The 20,798-nt window shown below is 36.9% G+C and overlaps 2 protein-coding genes across 4 annotated transcripts in view; one reads left to right on the forward strand and one right to left on the reverse strand.

The window, feature by feature from the left end:
* CENPK (centromere protein K) overlaps positions 1–20,236 on the reverse strand; it is a 37,666-nt gene extending 17,430 nt beyond the window's left edge. Inside the window, exons 1-5 of one of the 3 annotated variants that reach the window (XM_036847792.1) lie at positions 20,170–20,236; positions 16,239–16,293; positions 9,136–9,286; positions 7,372–7,428; positions 3,900–3,972 (exon numbers count right to left, since the gene is read on the reverse strand). In XM_036847792.1, coding sequence (XP_036703687.1) covers positions 3,900–3,972; positions 7,372–7,428; positions 9,136–9,252 — 247 coding nt within the window. In that variant the 5' untranslated portion in view covers positions 9,253–9,286; positions 16,239–16,293; positions 20,170–20,236. Of the gene's footprint in view, positions 1–3,899; positions 3,973–7,371; positions 7,429–9,135; positions 9,287–9,349; positions 9,416–16,238; positions 16,294–17,416; positions 17,428–20,169 lie in introns of those variants that run through there. The other 2 variants (XM_036847794.1, XM_036847793.1) reach the window with 2 other exon arrangements.
* Positions 20,237–20,365: 129 nt separating this feature from the next.
* Positions 20,366–20,798, forward strand: part of PPWD1 (peptidylprolyl isomerase domain and WD repeat containing 1) — a 28,071-nt gene continuing 27,638 nt past the window's right edge. The window contains exon 1 of the mRNA XM_036848588.1: positions 20,366–20,566. Within this exon, the coding sequence (XP_036704483.1) occupies positions 20,377–20,566 (190 nt within the window). The 5' untranslated portion in view covers positions 20,366–20,376. The remainder of the gene's footprint in view (positions 20,567–20,798) is intronic.

Here is a 20,798-nt window from a genome sequence, read left to right on the forward strand (position 1 = left end):
CATAGCAAAATCAAATCCCTTATGCTTAGAAAAGTTCAACTCATACTAAGAAAAGTTTATCTTTCTTAATAAAGTGCTATTTAAATTTCTCAAATGATATGCTACTGAAAACTTTCTAAGCTATTTGCCATTCTAGAGGGTTTTCTAATAGAAAAGAGCTATGTACTTCATAGGCCCTGTATTAGAACTAATTATAGGTAGCCCTAGGATGGCTATACAATGAAAAGGATTCTAAAAACATAAAGTTCAAAAATCTCCCTCTTGGTGAGTGTGGCCAAAAGTAGCACTTCAATGTTAAAACAATCATTTCAACCGATACAATATGACAGGCTCTAAGAATATAAAGATTTTAATAATCTTTCCAGTGTGGCAGTGTATGGGATTTGCAACCTTAAGCAAGGTGGGTATTTGACCAACAGGTCAGTGTGTTCAGTGCTGGCAGTACAAGGTCTGTATGTAAAAGATTATGAAAATAAGAAAAATAAAAATTTTAAATTCCTTGACATATAGCATCAAAAAGAATAAATACTCAAGAACAAATTTAATTTAGAAGGCAAAGAACTTATATGCTGAAAACTACAAAATGTTGCTGAAAGAAATGAAAGACACACCAATGAAAAGAAAAAAAATCCTGTGTTCAAGGACTGTTAAGACTTAATGTTATTAAGATGTCAATAACACCCAAAGCAATCTACAGATTCAATGTAATCTCTATCAAAATCCCAATGATGTTTTTGTAGAAATAGAAAAATCCATCCTAAAATTCACATGGAATCTCAAGGGACTGCAAATAGCCAAAACAATCTTGAAAAAGAAGAACAAATTTGGAAGTCTCACACTTCCTAATTTCAAAACTTACTACAAAGCTACAATAATCAAAACAGTGTGCTACTGGCATAGAGACAGAGACATAGACCAATAGAATAGAGAGCCCAGAAATAAAAATCCTCACTGTAGGGACTTCCCTGGTGGTCCAGTGGTAAAGAATCTGCCTTACAGTGCAGGGGATGCAGGTTCGAGCCCTGGTCCAGGAAGATCCCACATGCCGCGGGGCAACTAAGCCAGCAGGCCACAACTACTGAGCTAGAGCGCCTCAACGAGAGGGCCCACGTGCCTCAAACTACAGAGCCCACACACTCTGGAGCCCGCATGCCACAACTACAGAGCCCATGTGCCCTGGAGCCCGCGTGCCACAACTAGAGAGAGAAAACCCATAGGCCACAACTAGAGAGAAGCCCGCACACCGCAACAAAGACGCAACACAGACAAAAAAATAAATTAAATAAATAAATATTTTAAAAAATCCTCACTGTATGATCAATTGATTTTTTTTGAATTTTTGAATTTTATTTATTTATTTTACAGCAGTTTCTTATTAGTTATCCATTTTATACATATTAGTGTATATATGTCAATCCCAATCTCCCAACTCATCACACTCCCCCCCCTGCCTCCCCCCCCCACCATCAATTGATTTTTGACAATGGTGTCAGGACAGTTCAATGGGGGAGAGAACAGTTTTCTCAACAAATGGTGCTGGGAAAACTAGATAATACACATGCAAAAGAATGAAGCTGGACTTTCAACTTTTCATTAAGTTTGAAAATTTCTAAAATTAATAAAAAAAATTCTTGATCAAGAGGTAAAAAGTCTATTTTAACAAACTAGTGGATTGGTGATAAAGGGCTAAAGTAAATCTGTGGCAGTAGGGCTCAATATTTAACGACCAGCTATATGTAAAATGGGAAAATCTAGAAGAATCTAAAAGGACTCTTAAATTTGTAGCTGATCAAATAGATTCCATTCAATGTGTCAGGGAATGGCAATCAGTTCATGAATCTGAGGCATCTGTAGAATAATTTGGAAAAGAAGTCTAGAAGGTAGAAAGATATGTAAGTGTGATGTTACAGAGAAGTCTGGTTTGGATATACAGACTTGAAAGTTGTTGTGGAAATTGTGTGTCCTCTCCCTAACCCCCTACCCTCTCCCACCCCACCCAAAATCAGATTTTGACGCCCTAATCTCCAGTACCTCAAAATGTGACTATATTGGGGCTGGATCTTTAAAGAGGTAATTAAGTTAAAACAAGGTCATCAGGTTGGGCCTTACTCCATTATGAATGGCATTCTTGTACAATTAGAACACAGACAGGTAACCATGTGAAGATACAGAAAGATGATAATCTATTAGCCAAGGAGAGAGGCCTCAGAAGAAACCAACCCTGCCAACACCTTGATCTTGGACTTCTAGCCTCCAGAACTGTGAAGGAAAAAAAAATCTGTTGTTTAAGCAACTCAGTCATGCTACTTTGTTATGGCAGCACTAGCAAACTAATATAGAAGTCATTAATACAGATATAACCCATAAAAACAGGAGCAGAAAATATAATGTTGAAATAGCATATAGAGTAAGAAGCAAAAATCGCTGAACACAGTCAACTGGAGAACACCAACATTTTAATAGCAGAGTATGAGCAGTCTTTGAGATGCCCAATATAATGCTAGAGGAGGCAATAAGATAAACAGTTGAATGCAAATTAAAATCAAAATTGTATATACATACCTATCTGATGTACTGAAATTTAAAAAACTACAAGGTGAGGACTTCGCTCGTGGTGCAGTGGTTAAGAATACTCCTGCCAATGCAGGGGACACGGGTTCGAGCTCTGGTCCAGGAAGATCCCACATGCCGCGGAGCAACTAAGCCCGTGCGCCACAACTACTGAGCCTGTGTGCTGCAACTACTGAAGCCTGTGCACCTAGAGCCCGAGCTCGGCAAAAAGAGAAGCCACCGCAATGAAAAGCCAGCACACTGCAACGAAGAGTAGCCCCCACTCGCCGCAACTAGAGAAAGCTCATGCGCAGCAACGAAGACCCAACGCAGCCAAAAAAAAAAAAAAAAGACTACTAGGTGGTAGTGAAGACACAAAACAATGGTGGACATTGGCATGAATATAGTAGTTTAAAACAAGAATGCAGATAAAATTGGGAAGAGAATGAGGAGAAAAGAATCCTAATAACTGGGATAGAGAATGGAGAGTAAACTAAGAAGGGATGGGGGGGCACCTAAAAGAAAGAGGACAGAGGGGCAGGAGAAAGCAGAAGGGAGACGTAAATGAAAAAAGAGGGTACAATCCATATATAAGACCAAATACAGACATATATACCACATAAAGGAATGTAGGCTTTAATAATAGAAAAATATCTCCTAGTTGGGTATTATAACTACAGATTTTTAAGGCTTTTTTTTTTTAATTTATTTGGCTGCAGCGGGTATTAGTTGTGGCATGCGGGATCTTCATAGCAGGATGCAGGATCTTTAGATGAGGCATTCAGGATCTTTAGTTGCAGCATGCGGGATCTAGTTCCCTGACTAGAGATTGAACCTGGGACCCCTGCATTGGGAGTGTGGCGTCTTGACCGCTGGACCAGCAGGGAAGTCCCCTTTAAGCCATTTTCTATTGCTCAACCAAAGGCAAAAATATAGTTGGCCTCAGTTGGACAAGTCAAAAGGCAACATAAAATCTATGTGGCCCTTATGTAAGTAAGTATCTAAAATAATTTCTCTCTTCCACTAGGTAAGTTTCATTCATTAAGAAACAATTTACAGTTTCTACTGAGCACATAAAACAGTGTCTATGAGGATACAGTGATGGCTGTAATAAAATCTCCATAATCAAGATTACTATATTCTAATGTGAGACAGATATGTTCATCTATAATAATAATGAAGTATGAAATAATGTGTGTAAAAAAAGAAAAATAAGGTGACTTCCTAATAGCAATGGAAATTAGGCAATTTCAAGAGGGTAAATGGACCTTGAATTCTTCTTGTGATCATTAAATTAATTCACCATTAATTTGTTTACAAAAATATAAGCCTAAAAATAAGAATCTTACTTTCAGGAGTTTCTTTCTGCCATTGACTGAGTTCAGCAGTCAAACATTTCACTTGCATAATTAATAATGACAGCTATTAAAAAAAAAAGAACAAGAGAATAAAACAAAGTCATTTCTTGTGGAATATTCATATTTATTCATAGACGAAAGTGTAGACAGTCTTAATACTTTAACACAAGTTCCTAACATAAATGGTTAACATAATAGCAATCTAAACTATAAAAAAATTATCACTCCTAACAGAATTTTCCTTTAAATGGCTTATAAATTGCCATTACACCAGCAATACAGTATTAAAAATGATCAATTCTAATTTCTCCATTCAACCTAAAAAAACCTAAGTACATTAAGTTTATTCCCTAAATTAATATTCTTTTAAAAAAAGAATGTTATTTCTTGCCAACATTTTTTAAACAAATTTGCTTTAAATATGCTTTTTTTTTCCTTTCTATGCACTTTCAGAAAAATTGCAAGTATGTTTAGCTGAGCAGTTAAAAATAAGTTTAAATATCAATACTTATATAAAGACAATTATAAAATGAGACTGGTTCCACAAATCACATATAAAAACCAGTTTTACTACACAATAGTTTGTAAACTGTGTACCCCTTTAGCCAAAAATAAATTAGGATAAATGTTTCTAATATTAGGTGATTCCAATCATTGTAAATTTGATAATTATAAATCTGTGATAAATCTCTTGCCTGATTAGACCATAAAATTAAAACTTACGCATGCTTAAATTTCAGAACATTTTTTATCTCCTCTATATAATTTTTATACATAGACAAACAGATCAAAAATTCACACTTCAAAAATGCAATAGGTATTCCTGTAATATTTATACTAAAAGGACACCAAGTACTCTTTTTTAACAAATTTTTATGATGCAGAGCGGGGAGCTCAAAGACCCTGCTCTGGATCATAACGCTGGCTGTTGAACAGTCAGAGAAGAAAATCCTAGTCTCTTTGAAAGATTTATATAATTATATAAAAATGCATTTACAGGTATTAAAATTTTTACCAAAAAAGAGTTTAACATTATTTTCTTAGAGATAATTAAATAAGAATGTAAAAAAGTTTTTTGTGAACTATAAAGTGATTTATAAATGTTAATTATTATTATTATTACTACTAGAAAAGGATAACAAATACTTAAAAAGTACTATTTAAACTAGGCAAAACTATCATAATGATAAGGTGTCTATATCACTTTTCCTGAACATATTAGATTGAAATATATAAAATTACTGATACTTATCTTTGAACCTATTAAAAAACTGTAATTTAACCTCATACTATACTGACGAAACTCAGCTCTTACCTTTTAAAGCCCAGCTAAAGCAAACACCCAAATTATTTCTGATACTTATATAAAATTAAACCCTTTCTGAAAAACAAAATAACAGTAGTATTTCTAAAGTGATTTAAACACACATATTTGAGAAATCCTGCCATTTTCTCATTTAAATATCTAACTTCTTGCTTTGGAAAATGGATTGAGTTTTAATATTGAAGTTTGGAAGTTAACAGATATGCCAAAAAGAGTTAACAAAGCAAGCCTGAAATTATGCTTAAAGGCCTGCTTGGAAGGTTGGCCCTTGGCTGGCATCTGGCTTCAGAAGGTTCCCACCAACCTAACTCACAAGAGTGGCTCTCTGTGCCTAAAGTGTGAGAAAATACAATTTATGCTAAACACCTGCTTTCCTCCTGAGAGTCTGGTATTTTGATAACTGCTAGGCAAGGGGTGCCTATGTGACTACCCCCCACAAAAAACTTTGGGCTCTGAGTCTCTAATGAGGTTCCCTGGTAGATAACATTTCACACTCATTGTCACAACTCATTGGGGTAATTAAGCACGTCTTGTGTGACTCCACTGGGAAAGGCTCCTGAAAGCTTGTGCCTGGTTTCCTCTGAACTTCAACCCATGTTTCTTTTCCCTTTGCTGATTTTACTCCGTATCATTTCAGTGCAATAAATCCCGGCCATGAGTATGACTATGAGTACTGTGAGTGTTCCTAGAGAATCATCAAACCTGGGAGGAATATTAGGGATCTCTAACAAAATAGGAAAAGACATTTTGTGGATTCTTTAGATAATGTTATTTTTGACTATCTCAGGATACTGATTATCTACAACTACATAAGCACTTTCCTCAAAACCAAGTGTTTGGCTTACTGCCTGAAAATCATTCAGGAAACTTACAGGCTTCATCCCTAGTGACTCTGATTCAGTAGGTCTCAATTTCTACAACATAAGGACCACATTTCCCAAGGAAACCAGATAATTATTTATTTATTGTACAATATTTTTCCAAATAAAATATTCAGTTTTACCCTGTACAAAAGAACACTATTTATTTATTGATGGATAAAAAGCTTTTTATAAAAGATGGCTTAATTTTTTATCACCAATTTTTAAAGATCTGGTGTAATAGGCACTTCCAAAAGTGACAAATTAGTTTTTTCCTCTTTCTCTCTCATTCTCATTTATTACTGAGTATCATTATGCTCATAGATTTTTATATTTTCACATCATTATAATCAGTTGAAGCCATTATTTCTTTTAATGCTCACATGATACTAAATTTGGACAGCCAAGTGCCTTCAATTGGTTCCGATGTCTTCTGACATGCTCCCACTAGTTTTGGAGAACTTTCATTGGAATTATTTGTATATTTAAATCTGTTCTTAGAATTTTTATCACTAAAACATTTTTAACTTTTTTTATGGTCAAATGTATCTAAGTTTTCTTTTACTGTGTCTAAATTTCTATTATCAGCCAAGACATTTTCCCCTGGTCTCTAACTAGATTGCACAAATAGTCTCCAGCTTTTCTTGTAAGATTTTCATAGCAATTCATCCAGAATTTATGTTTATATAATGAAAGATAGAAGTCCAATTTTATTTTCTCCCAGATGGATATACAGTTGTACCACTATCATTTATTAACTAATTCATCCCTTTCCCAAAGATTGGAACTATCATCTTTGTCATATTTTAAATTCTTAATCTGTTGCACTGAACCACTGGTGTATCTCTAAACCAATTCCATAGGTCTTTGCATTTTGAAATGAATATTTTAATCCTTTTATTAAGCTTAGGGTAAAATCAGTTAAGATTCCACACAGACAGTAAAATAACTGTGGCTACTGCACCTAACACAAAGTAGGACAGTCTTTGTTCTAATTTTTAACACGGTATCATAATAGCAGACAATGAGCAATTCACTCAAAGTTGAATGTATGTGTAGTTGTTAAAAGATAAATAATAAAGAATATATTTATAACAGATTATTCAAAAAGTTTTTAGAATACTCCTCTTAAATCAGAAAGAGTAGAAAATTTTCCAAATCATTAAGCATACAGGTTTAACAAAGCTATTATACTTGGCATAAATATAGATGACACACATCTTATCTAAAACAATAAATTCCACTTACCTACTTTTCGGAAAAACAAAAAGAATCATACCTGAGCATTTGAATCAGTGAGTGTCTCAGTTCCAACAAGCGATAATTTGTTCTGACACTTGATTTAAAAAGTAAAGAAAAGCAAGTCACACACTATACACCACAAACAATTCCTTTTCCTTGTCCTTTTATACCAATGTAATATTCCTCTAAAACAATATACAAATATCTGATATACGAGAAGAGTTTGTTTAAATTCTTTACTTCCTAAGCAAGAGGATCAGGAAGGCAGCCAAATAGGACCCAACGTGAACACATCAAAAGTACAAGTGGATGCTTAACTCAACACAGAATGAAAAGATGAGCATAAGAAAAACAAAAACAAAAATTAATAGCTAGGGTGAATTAGAAACTAGATAATGGAAAAATGGGAAATAAAAGAACAAGGTGGCAAACACTACAGAAAGATAACAAAAGAGGTAAGAAGATAGTTAAGATCATAAGAAAATAAAGCCATCAGGAGACATTGCTACTATGCCATTAAAAAAAAAAAATCCATAATTGTTAATAGTGATTATATCTGAGTAAAAATATGGGCAATTTAAATTTTATTTGTGCTTATTTCAAGGTGCAGTATTTTCCCATCAAAAAAAATTTTCAGTTTTTTTAATTCAAATTTCTATATTGAAAAAATTTCAAAAGCAATACAAATTATCTTGAAAATACAGTAACGATACAGAGTAGCAAGGATATATGTTAAAAAAAAAATTTTTTTTAAAAGAAACAACCCCCACTAACCTGCCTTAATCTGAAACCTTACTGGGAAGAATAGGATGTAAAAAAACGTCTGTGGCCTATATTATACATTACACTATTTTAAGTAAAACAAATTTTTACCAGCATACTATAGTGCACCAGAAGTGATTCTACCCCAGTAACTCAGAAAATGTACATATACTTCAAACACAACATTTTCTAAATTAATTCATATTTTCACTCAAACTCCATAAGTATGTGTTCTCCCCCTTTATATTCTCTATCTTGGGAAATAACCTCACCAACCACTCAATAGCCCAAACCAGGAACCTGAAAATATGTGTAATTCCCCCTCCCCATTTCACAACAATTAACCTCCAGGTCCTTTTGGTCCAAACTTCTTAGCATCTCTTGAATCCATTTTTCTATTTGCAATGACAAGACTTAGGCTTCAGTACTTCTTACAGGACTACTACTAGAGACTCCTAAATATTCTTTCTTTGTATAGTCTCACTCTTCTGCATTCCATCTTCTTCAAAACCACCAGTTATTTTCTCAATCAAGATATCTCATCAGGTCACTTCATGTTTATAATCCTTTTATTCTACTTAGAGTTCTCTAAACTCTCCCAACATTTAAATATTTTGTTCTTTCTGCTTTGTATACCTCTTCCACTTTCACAGGCTAACTCCTATTTATTCTTTAGAAATGAATTCAGTTATTTCCTCTTTAAGAAAGCTATCTTTGGCCCCTTCAGTCTAGGCTTAGTACTCCTCCTAAGTATAGTCTTTGAACTTTACCACCACACTTCTAATATAATTTGTTATTGCCTCCATTAGATGATAATCTCCTTCAGGGTAGGGACTGCCATAATTTTTTCTCTTTCTACAGCTCACCTAGTATAAAGTTTCTTAAATGAATGCTTATAGGTCTAAAAAATATATAACTATTTATCATATAATGGCTTTCAGAATCCAGCATAATTATTTCTTTCCTAAGTCTATTATTGAAATGGAATTCAATCTTATAGTAAGTAATTGGGATATCACTTTTATGTCTTGATACTTACTTCTTCCATATCTTTCCACATTTCTTCACATTTTTTAATAAGTTCTTCTTCAGCATCTGTAACATCTTCCACATCTGTAGTACTATCTGGATCTAGATGTTGCTGATTCACTGACATGTGCCTTGTGATTTTCTTAGCCTTGTAAGAAAAACTAAAGTAAAAAATATTCATTTAATAATATTTGTTGAATACCCATTACCTGTCAGATACTCACCTAGGAGCTAATGATGTAACAGTGAAGAAAATAGGCAAAAATTCCTCCAACCATGGAGCTTACATTCTAGGTGAGGAAAACAGAATAAACTAAAAAGATTAAAACAAATATAAAGAAGCTATAAATAAAAAGATTTTAAAAATATAGTGTTGCATATCAAATAATTTGTAAGTACAATGAAGAAAAGCAAGACAAGGAAGAAACACAGGGAGTGCTCAGACAGAGGCAATGTAATTTTACATAAGGTGGTCATATAAGGTCAATGAGAGGTTGACAACTTAGCAAAAACATGAAGGAGAGAAGGAAGTAAGACATGTGGATATTTAGGGAAAGAGGCTCCAGGCAGAGGGAAATGTAAGTACAAAGGCCTTGGGGAAGGAACATGACTGCTGTGTCCTAAAGCAGTAAAGTAGCCACTGTGATTAGAGCAGAGTAAGGCAGAGAATACAAGATGAAGTCAGAGAGATAATAAGGATGAGATCATGTGGGCTTTGCAAGTCATTTTAACGACATAGGCTGGGATGTTAAGTGATTAGAGGGTTTTGAACAGAGGGATGACATGATTTGAATTGTATTTTAACATTATAACTCTGGATAACTACAGCCAGTAAGGAGAGAAGTAGGAAAACCAGTTAGAAAGTTACTGCAATGATCCAAGTAAGATGGGGACCAGGATAATATTGAGAGAGTACAAAATGTCCAATTCTAAATATATTTCCAAGATAGAGCCAAAAGGATTTCCTAACAGTCTGTTTATAGAGTGTCAAAGAAAGAGATGAATCAATTATTATTTTAAAAGTTTGGGCCTAAGCAATTGGAAAGATGGAGTTGCCAGTTACTGAGATGGGGAAGATGATAGAAGAAACAGATTCAGCAAGGCATGAGGTGATGCTAATTAAGAATCCAGTTCAGGATGTGCTAAATTTAAGGTGTCTATTAGTGGAGCTGCTATTTAGGCAACTGGATATACATGTTTGCAGTTCATGGGAAAGTTTCGAGCTAGAATTTGAGAGTCATCCCCACACAGATATTTAAAGCCATGAGGCTAGGTGAGATCAGAAAAGGAAGAGTGTACAGATAGAAATGAGAAGAGTTCCAGACCTGGAGAGACTGAAGAGATGAGGAAATAGTCTGAGAAGGAGTGACCTAAATAGTCTGAGAAGGAGTGACGCGTAAGGTAAAAGGAAAAAAAGAGTATGATATCCTGAAATCCAAGATCAGTGCTCAAGGAAGGAGTGATGAACTATCAACTACTAGTGATAGGTCAAATAAGATAAAAACAGAGAATTGACAATTTACTTGGCAATATGGATAAGGGACTGTATTTTCCAAAAATAGTCAGCAATATTTCAGGTTGTCACTCCCCAACTAGAGGCAGAGCCTCTTTACCCTCCACCTTGAACCTGAGTATGACTTTCTCACTACTTATATGAATAGAATACAATGAAAGTGATGTCACATGACTTCCAAGACTAAGTCATAAAAGGCTTACATCTGTCTCTCTCTCAGAATACTCACACTTGCAACCCAGCCATCCTATAAGGAAGCCCAAACTAGCACAAATAAAGGGACCACTTGGAGAAGCCCACACTGAAAGGAACTGCGGTTCCCAGCCAAAAGCTAGCATCAACCATCAGACACACGTGTGAACAAATTTTCTGATGATTCAGCCCCCAGGCTTTGAGTCTTCTAGATATGAACCCAGACATTGTGGAGCAGAGACAAGCTGTCCCTCCTATGTCCTGTCTGAACTCCTGATGCAAGAATCACTGAACACAATAAATGGTTGTTTTACATCTCTGTTAATGAATGCAAGTCTGTGTGCCCGACACACAGTGAGGCCAAACAATACCAAAACGTCAGAGTTTGGAGCAGAGAAAGGTTTATTGTGGGGCCATGCAAGGAGACTGGTGGCTTATCCTTAAAAACCCGGAACTCCCTGAAAAGTTTCAGGAAAGCCCTTTTATAGGAAAGGTGAGGGATGGGCGTGGTTAGTTGTTGCAAACTTCTTCAAGTCAGGTCCTTTGTTCTTGAGGTCAGGTCACAATGTTCCCGTAAACCTCCAACAAAACAAACGTTATTCTCTGTTCTGACAAGAGAGGGCAAGGTCCCAAGGCTCAACTTTCACCCTCCGAGGTCCAGGCCCTGGCTAAGAGAAGGGGGTTATCCTGCCCCCTGTGTGGGGGCGTGTATCCTGTGAATCCTGCCCAGGAGCAGGCCAGTTATCCTGCCCAGGAGCGTCCATCCTGCACCCAGTCTGGGCCCTCCTGCCAGTGCCCAGGCCTGGCTGAAAAGACAGATCTCAGCTGGCGGCGCCCTCAGGGCCAGGTTCCCAGACCCTGCCCAGCCATCATCACTGAGGGAGCAAGGCGCCCAGTACCCAACCTGCCCTCAGGCTCCTCAGGATATCCAAATCAGGTTCCTCGGACCGTGACCCATGGAGACTGCCACCACCATTAGGTCGAGGAGGTAGGGATAGGGCAGAGGTTCACTGCTGCTTCAAGGCCTGGGCCCGGCCAGTGGGTGGCCAGGGCGAGGGCTCTGGAGCTCAATGGGACACAGCCCTTAGCCTGTCCCTGGGCCCCCCAGCTCACCCACCAGCCTGAGGCCCGAGGGTCTGGGGAGAAGCCCACAGTCCTCCTCGCACTGTACTCTCTGCCGTGAGGACCACTGCAAGACTGACCATTGCTGGAGCAGGACCTCTAACCGCCATGCTAAGAGTCGTGCCCCAATGGCTGCACGCCCACCCCACTCCTATTACATAAGTTTTGGAGTAACTTGTCACACAATTTCATTAAAGTAAATAACAAAAATGGAGGTCATTGTTAACCTTCATAACAGTAGATTCAGGAGAATGGTGGAAGTGAAAGCCTCACTGAAGTAGACTCAAGAGAGACTAGAAGGCAAAAAGAATTGGACATATCCAGTACATAAAACATTTTCAAGAATTTTTTTCTCTAAAGGGAAGGAGAAGAAGTGAGGGTACCAGCTGTAGTGAGATATGGGGTGGAGTTTTTTCTTTTCTTTTTTTAAGTTAGGAGGAAATACAGCATCTTTATATGATACAGTAAGAGAAGCAAACATTGCTGATGTTTGAAGAGAAAAGAAGAGGAAAGAGAAGAATTAGATCTAATACACGAGTAGAGGGGTTGGCTTAAGATAGATATACATACAGTTCATCCATTTCAATGGGAAGGTAGGCAGAATATTAGGGGCACAGATACAGACAGGTAGGTGAATAAATGTGTTGGTAGGAGCTTGTGCAAGTTCTACTTGGATTGCTTCTCTTTTATTAATGAAATGGTAACTAAAGTCATCAGCTATAAATGAAGATGGGGAAAAAGCATTGGAGATTTAAGAACAAAAAAAATGTATAAAATAGATATATAAGAGAGTGGAAGAGGGTAAAATAGTAGGATTACTAGATAACATTAAACGCCCACTTGAGATTAGTAGTCATGAATTTAAAGTGAAAGTAGAACATGGTTGTGTGTTTTCCTCTATAGTTTAACAGCATAGGTGAAGACAGAGACAAAGTGAAAGAATGACAAAGTCTCTCAGGTATGACCAGAGGAGTGAGTAGCTAAGATGGAGAATATAACCACTGGAGAAAAGGAGGTCAAGAAAAAGAGAGGCCAGGTTATTTGAAAGATCATCTATATGGATATTAAAATCACCAAGAATTATGACAGTATTGCTGGAGAGGGTGACAGTATTACAACGGTATTGCAGGAGAGGAGCTAAAAATCTTCAAGGAATGAAGGAGCCTGACATAATCCTGCTAGATAACTGCTGCAAGGAGAAATGATTGGTGGTACAGTCTGATGGCATAAGATTCAATGTTGGGTAACTTTAAGGAGGTGGACAGAGCAATAAAAAACAATGAGGATGTCTATCCCACAACACCAAATGCAAACCAGAATAACCCACCCCCCAAAAATACTTCTTTCACATGAAACTTAAATTTTATATTGCTTAATCTATGACTTATCAACAGAGAGTTTTTAAAAACGTAAATAGATATGTCATAGATTGGAGGACTCCATATTGTAAAGATGTAAATTCCTCCCAAGTTGATCTATTCAATCTTATTTCAAAATTCTAAGTTTTTGTGGCACTTGACAAACTAATTCTAATTCATATGGACGTGCAAATGACCAAAAACAGCCAAGACCCTCATAAAGATTAAGATGGGAAGACTTGCCTTACCACATGTTAAACTTATTTAAAAACTATACTAATTATGATAGTGTTCAATCAGCACATAGATAGGCAATTGAACAATGAAAGACAATACAAAGCCTTTCTAGAGTCATACATTTACAGACCTATGATATATACTGCTTTTTTTTTTTCAGGTATATTTTGGCCCATACACACCTCCCTCATTCTTTTTAACAAACGCATAGTATTTGTGGGGAAAAATAAGCCTAGATATACGTCTCAATCTTTATACTACTCCTCCATCCCTCAAAAAATCCAAACCATAAAAAAAGAACAGGGAGAAAACATTTTTTAGATCTTGGATTAGGAAAGGCCTTTCTAGACAAAACTAAGTAAAATCACTGTATAAAATTTTTAAAATTCCGAATGGACAAAGATATCATTAAAAAGTTAAAATTTAAAACCCAAAAACTTAAGAAAGAAATTTGTAATATACTTGGCACTCAAGACCTAATTTCCTTAATGAATAATGAATGCCCACAAATTAATAAGAAAAAACCAACAACCAATCATAAAAGAAAAAAAAAAAACTAAAAAAGTGATCACTATAAAGTCAGGCTATTAATTATTGGGTTGGCCAAAAAGTTCCTTTGGTTTTTAAGTAAAAACAAAAGACACATTTTTCCCTTTTACCAAGAACTTTATTGAACAACATATTCACCCTTTTGTTCCACTACCCTCTGCCATTTTTCAGGCAACTTCATAATTCCATCTTCCCAAAACTTTTTACCTTTTTGAGCAAAGAACTGTTCCAGGTGCCTTTACAGTCTTCCAGGGAATTGAAATTTTTCCCATTAAGAGAATTTTGTAAAGACCGAAATAAATGGAAATCTGAAGGTGCAACGTCTGGTGAATATGGCAGATGAATCTCAACTTTCCAGCCAAGCTGTAACAGTTTTTGCCTGGTCATCAAAGAAACATACGGTCTTGTGTTATCCTGATGGAAGGTTATGCATTTTCTGTTGACTAATTCCGGACACTTTTTGTCGAGTGCTGCTTTCAGTTGGTCTAATTGGGAGCAGTACTTGCTGGAATTAATTGTTTGGTTTTCTGGAAGGAGCTCATAATAGAGGACTCCCTTCCAATCCCACCAAATACACAACATCACCTTCTCTGGATGAAGATCAGCCTTTGGTGTGGTTGGTGGTGGTTCATTTAACTTGCCCCACCATCTCTTCCGTTACACATTTTGTACAGTATCCACTTTTCATCACCTGTCACAATTTGTTTTAAAAACAGAACGTTTTCATTATGTTTAAGTAGGGAATCGCATGGGGAAATACGGTCAAGAAGGTTTTTTTCGCTTAACTTATGTGGAACCCAAACATCAAAGCAATTAACATAACCAAGCTGGTGCAAATTATTTTCAATGCTTGATTTGGATATTTTGAGTAGGTCATCTGTCTCCTGCGTGGTATGACGTTGATTGTTCTCAATGTCTCAATTTGATTGCTATCAACTTCAACTGGTCTACCCGACTGTGAAACATCGTCCAGCGAGAAATCTCCAGCATGAAACTTTACAAACCACTTTGGACATGTTCGATCAGTCACAGCACCTTCTCCATACACTGCACAAATCTTTTTCTGTGTTTCAGTTGCGTTTTTACCTTTCTTGAAATAATAAAGCATGATATGCAAAAATGTTGCTTTTTTTCTTCCATCTTCAATATTAAAATAGCTACACAAAAATTCACCAATTTTGTTAAGTTTTTTTTTAAATGCACGCAGATATGACAGCTGTCACAATACAATCTAACAAAATTGTTTCAAATGAAGTTAAAGACAACTAAGCGTTAGTAGGGCCATCGTAGCGAAAAAACCTAACAAATCTTTTGGCCAACCCAATACTTTTGGAGGGAGGGAGAGAGGAGGTAAAAGGAGATGGGGACCTCTGATTGGGATGGGTCAAATGGAGAGACTTCCAAAGTGATTTTCAAAATTTTATTTCTTAATGTGCATGGTGATAAAGGTGTTCGTCTTATAACAATTTATAAACTTTATATTTATTTTGTGTGGGGTTTTTCACATCTGTATTGTATTTGCAATAAAAAGGCAAACAATAAAAACAATCTAATAGAAATGAGTAAAGAACACAAATGGGGAATTAAAAAAAAACGGAATTACCTTTTGAATATAGAAAAATGCACTTATCCTTACTCATAAGTCATAAAAATGCAAATTAAACAAAAGTTATTTTTCATTCAGACTAGCAATAATGGAAAAATTAATAAAAAACAATATTGGCTGGGGAGGGTGGGAGGGAGGGAGATGCAAGAGGGAAGAGAAATGGGAACATATTGTATATGTATAACTGATTCACTTTGTTATAAAGCAGAAGCTAACACACTATTGTAAGGCAATTATACTTCAATAAAGATGTTTAAAAAAAAAAAAAAAAACAATATTGGCAAGAGTGTAGAACAAAAGGCATGCACTGTTTGTAGACCAATCCCTTTGTAGGATAATTAGCAATATCCATCAAAATTTTAAATGCATTTATCTTTTGACCCAGAAATTCTACTCCTAGGAATAATCCTACAGATAGATACATTTGCATAAGTCTACACAGGTATGCTTGCTGCAACATTATCTATAAAAAAACTTTATGGGAGTGAACTCTTCAATCAGACTGTCTTGGTTTAAATTCTGGCTTCAATACTTACAAGCTGTATGACCTTGGACAAGTCACTTAAACTATCTGTGCCTTGGTTTCCTTATCTGTAAAATGAAGATAATATGACTTACTCTATAGGATTGTTATGACAATTAAATGAGTTAATATACGTAAAGCTCTTAGAACTGTGCCTAGCATATAAAGAACTATATCAGTATTGGCTATTAACATTAATATTAATGTTAATAGCCAATACTGAATGTCAACTAGTAGAAAGCTGGTTAAGTAACTTATGCCATATCCAAAACTGTTTACACTAAACATCTTCCTTGCTACACACAAAAGATATAGTTAAGTTCACAAAGCCATAAGCAGTCATTAACAATTTTTGACTTCTTTGCTTAAAAATATTCTAACATTATATAAATATTTGTTTTAAATATACCTTAATTTAGAAATTAAGTGCAAATTGAACTTTCCCTGCTTTTAGAATACTAACCAATAAAATACATTATCAGTATGCAAAATGTGAAAGTCTGTGTGTGTGTGTATGTGTATATAGATATTCAACAAGTTAGCTGAATGTGCAGCTCAGTGTAGCATTAGAATACAAATAAATAAAATCGCTTAAGGGTTTAAATTTATCCTTTCCCCACAATTTGTACCCTTAAATCTACCTTTCTGTAAAGAGAACAAGTCAATCTTTTGAGATCCCCAGTTGGTACTACAATTTCGAATCATTTACTAAAGAACAATAGTGCTATATTTAGGGATACTATGGCATACAAACTTAAAAGATCTAACACCAAGACCTAATACTAATTAAAGAACCTCATACTATCATTGGAAAAAGAGTAATATACATGAAATCAAGTAACAGAAAGTACCCATGTAATTCTAACCTGTATTCATTTATCCAACACATTATCTTAATGTGTGCCCTTTGTCAGACACTATGGCTCTAGCTGTGTAGGTGAAAAAGTCTCTGTCCTCATGGAGCATACATTTTCACTGAAGAGAGACAATATAAACAAATGGACAACTAAATACCTGATACGATTTCAGGTAGTTAGAAGTGCTATGATGTGGTAAATTATACAACAAAGACTGCAAGTGCTTTCAGAATTCACAATAGAGAAGATCAAAGAAATCTACCTGTAAGAACGAATGGCTTAGTACAGTGCTCAGTACACAGTACTAACTCCCTAGAATGATAATGATTATGACAAGCTGTAAAGGTGAAGGCTAGATTTGCTGTGGAGATGCTCTCAAGGCATTAGAAACAAGATTGGAGGCAAGTATGAGCATGTAAAATTTGTGAGACACAAAAGAAACTGGTCTGATTAGAGCAGAAGACAGAGAAGAAATGAGACTTGCAAGGTAGGACATGTCAAATAATGGGAACCTTTAAAATTTAAGGAAAAAAAAAAAACCTTTAAGAAGTATTTCCTATGGGCAGTTACTTCCCTGTATCTGGGATCCACCTCAAAGCAAAAGTAAAGAAGAGACTTATCTGGTTTGAAATAGGCAACCAGAAGGCTTTCAGTAGGCTTTTGGAAGCAGTGTTTTATGGAGGGCATTTGACAAGTTACATTTATTGGATAAAAAGGAAGAGATTAAGATTGTAACTTTTACACATAGATCAACAAAACAGAATAAAGAGCCCTGAAATAAACCCACACATATATGGTCAAATAATTTATGACAAATGAGCCAAGAATACATGATGGGAAAAGGACAGTCTTCTCAATAAATGGTGTTGGGAAAACTGGACAGAATGAAACTGGATCACTATCTTACACCATACACAAAAATTAACTCCAAATGGTTAAAAGACTTGAATGTAAGACTTAAAACCACAAGACTCCTAGAAGAAAACATAAGTGGTAAGCTCCTTGACATCGGTCTTGGTAATGATTTTGGGGGTTTGGCAAGAAAAGCAAAAATAAACAAGTAGGACTGTATCAAACTATAAAGCCTCTGCACAGCAAAGGAAACTATTAAGAAAATGAAAAGGCAACCTACTGAATGTGAGAAAATATTTGCAAATGATATATCTGATAGGAGGTTACTACCCAAATGCATAAAGAACTCATACAACTCAATACCAAAAAGCAATCTTATTTAAAAATGAAAAGATCTAAACAGACATTGTTGCAAAGAAGACATACAGATGGCCAACAGTTATGTGAAAAGGTACTCAACACCATCAAGTAAATGCAAATCAAAACCACAATGAGATATCACTTCATACCTGTTAGAACGGCAATTATCAAAAAGATAAGAAAAAACAAGTGTTGGCCAGGATGTGGAAAAAAAGGGATCCCCTGTTCACTGCTAGTGAAAATGTAAATTGTGTGGCCACTATGGGAAATTAATGAAGATTCTTCAAAAAGGTAAAAATAGAACTACCATATGATCCAGCAATTCCACTTCTGGGTGTTTAGCCAAAGAAAACAAAAACACTAATTCAAAAAGAAACATGCAGTCCCATGTTCATTGCAGCATTATTTACAATAGCCAAGATATGGAAACAACCTAAGCGTCCATCAACTGATGAATAAAGAAAATGTAATATAGACAGATAACAAATGGATAGGTAAATTTTATCCAGCCATAAAAAGGAATGAAATCTTGTCACTTGCAACAATATGGATGGACCTTGGAGGTGTTATGCTAGGTGAAATAATTAAGACAGAGAAAGACATACCACATGATCTCACTTACATGGGGAACCTAAAAATAATAATAAAAACAAAAAAGCCAAGCTCACAGATACAGAGAACAGATTGGTGGTGGTTGCCGAAGATGGCAGGGGTGGGGGCGAAGGGGTGAAGAGGGTTGAAAGGTACAAACGTAAAAGAAGTAAGTCACGGGAATATAGAGTACAGCATGGTGACTACGGTTAATAATAATGTATTGCAGGGCTTCCCTGGTGGCGCAGTGGTTGAGAATCTGCCTGCTAGTGCAGGGGACACGGGTTCGTGCCCTGGTCTGGGAAGATCCCACATGCCGTGGAGCAACTGGGCCCGTGAGCCGCAACTACTGAGCCTGCGCGTCTGGAGCCTGTGCTCCGCAACGGGAGAGGCCGCGATAGTGAGAGGCCCGCGCACCGCGATGAAGAGTGGCCCCCGCTCGCCACAACTAGAGAAAGCCCTCGCACAGAAACGAAGACCTAACACAGCCATAAATAAATAAAAATAAATTTTTAAAAAATTATTTAAAAAAATACTGAAAAGGAAAAACATGTATTGCATAATTGCAAGTTGATAAGAGAGGAGACTTAAAAATTTCTCACCACGGGGGAAAAAAACAATTCTGTAACTATGTATAGTAATGGATGTTAACCAGACTAACTGTGGTGATCGTTTCGCAATACATACAAATATTGAATCATTATGCTGTACACCTAAAACTAACATAACATATGCCAATTATACCTCAATTTTTTTTAATGGTAAATTTTGTGTTTTGACCACAATAAAAAAAAATTTTTTTTTTTTTAAGAAGAGAGCTTAAGTCCAGAAGGCCATTAAGAGATGGAAAACTAGACCAGAATGAAGGCAGAAGGGTGAATGGTCCTGCCTGGGCCACTTAGGTTACCAGCCGTGACTGGTTTTCTGCCCCGTCCCTCCCCACCCCCTACGCCCCACGCCCCACAGTAACAAGCGCTCACTACCTTCTTCAGAGACTGTGTGAAAGAAACAAGAAGCTCAGGAAAAAAGACATGTTTGGAGCACCTGAAGGGAAGCCCGCAAGTTAACCAATTCTTTCAATTCCCCACCCCTGTGTCTTTCTGTCCTAACAGGTGGGATTCTAGAGTCGGAAAAGAACGGGACTCAAGGCCTGGCTGGACGTTAGATATTCAGTTCCTCGGAGGTAAGGGTCCCACCACTGGGGCTGCAGCTCCATATCCTGGGAGTTGCCAATCCCGGGGCAAGTTTCAACCGTTATGGCGCTCTCCCCGGCGCATCGCTTACCACCAAGCAGAGCCCCGGACTTCAGGTCGTGTCAGCCTACGGGAGACGCGGCTCTACGGCCGAGGACCCGCGCGCGCTGATTGCTGATTGGTTCTGCTCCCAGCCAATCCCGGAACTTGCTCGGCCGCTGACAAACAGGCCGCGCCGCTGCTTCGGGATTGGTAGCAGGGCTGTGGGTGTCGCGCCTTTTCTGACGATTCGGACAACATGGCGGCCGAAGGTGGCAGCGAGTCACAGCTGAGAAGGAGAAGGCGCCGGGACCCGGAGGAACCTGAAAAAACGGAACTCGGCGAGGGAGAGCTGGTAGTGGCTGTGGCCCAAGAGAACGAAGAAGAAAATGAAGAGCGCTGGGTTGGGCCCTTACCTGTAGAGGCAACGCTGGTCAAGAAGAGGAAAGGTAGCTACAGAGATAGGCACAGGGCAGGTTGGAATGCTGTGTCCCCCGAGTAGGAGAGTTCAAGCCAGACCCCAAAACGGAGGACTTGTGCCCTTGGAACAGAGGGTCGTCTTCTCACTTCTGGCCGTTCTTTACTCCCGAAATAGTTATTTGATTTGAGTAAAGCGTCTTTTTGATAATATCTAACACAATTAATCTCTGATTTGTTACAATAGATGCCAAAGCTAATTTA

The sequence above is a fragment of the Balaenoptera musculus genome, chromosome 3 (assembly GCF_009873245.2).
Source record: "Balaenoptera musculus isolate JJ_BM4_2016_0621 chromosome 3, mBalMus1.pri.v3, whole genome shotgun sequence".
NCBI classification, from domain to species: domain Eukaryota; kingdom Metazoa; phylum Chordata; class Mammalia; order Artiodactyla; family Balaenopteridae; genus Balaenoptera; species Balaenoptera musculus.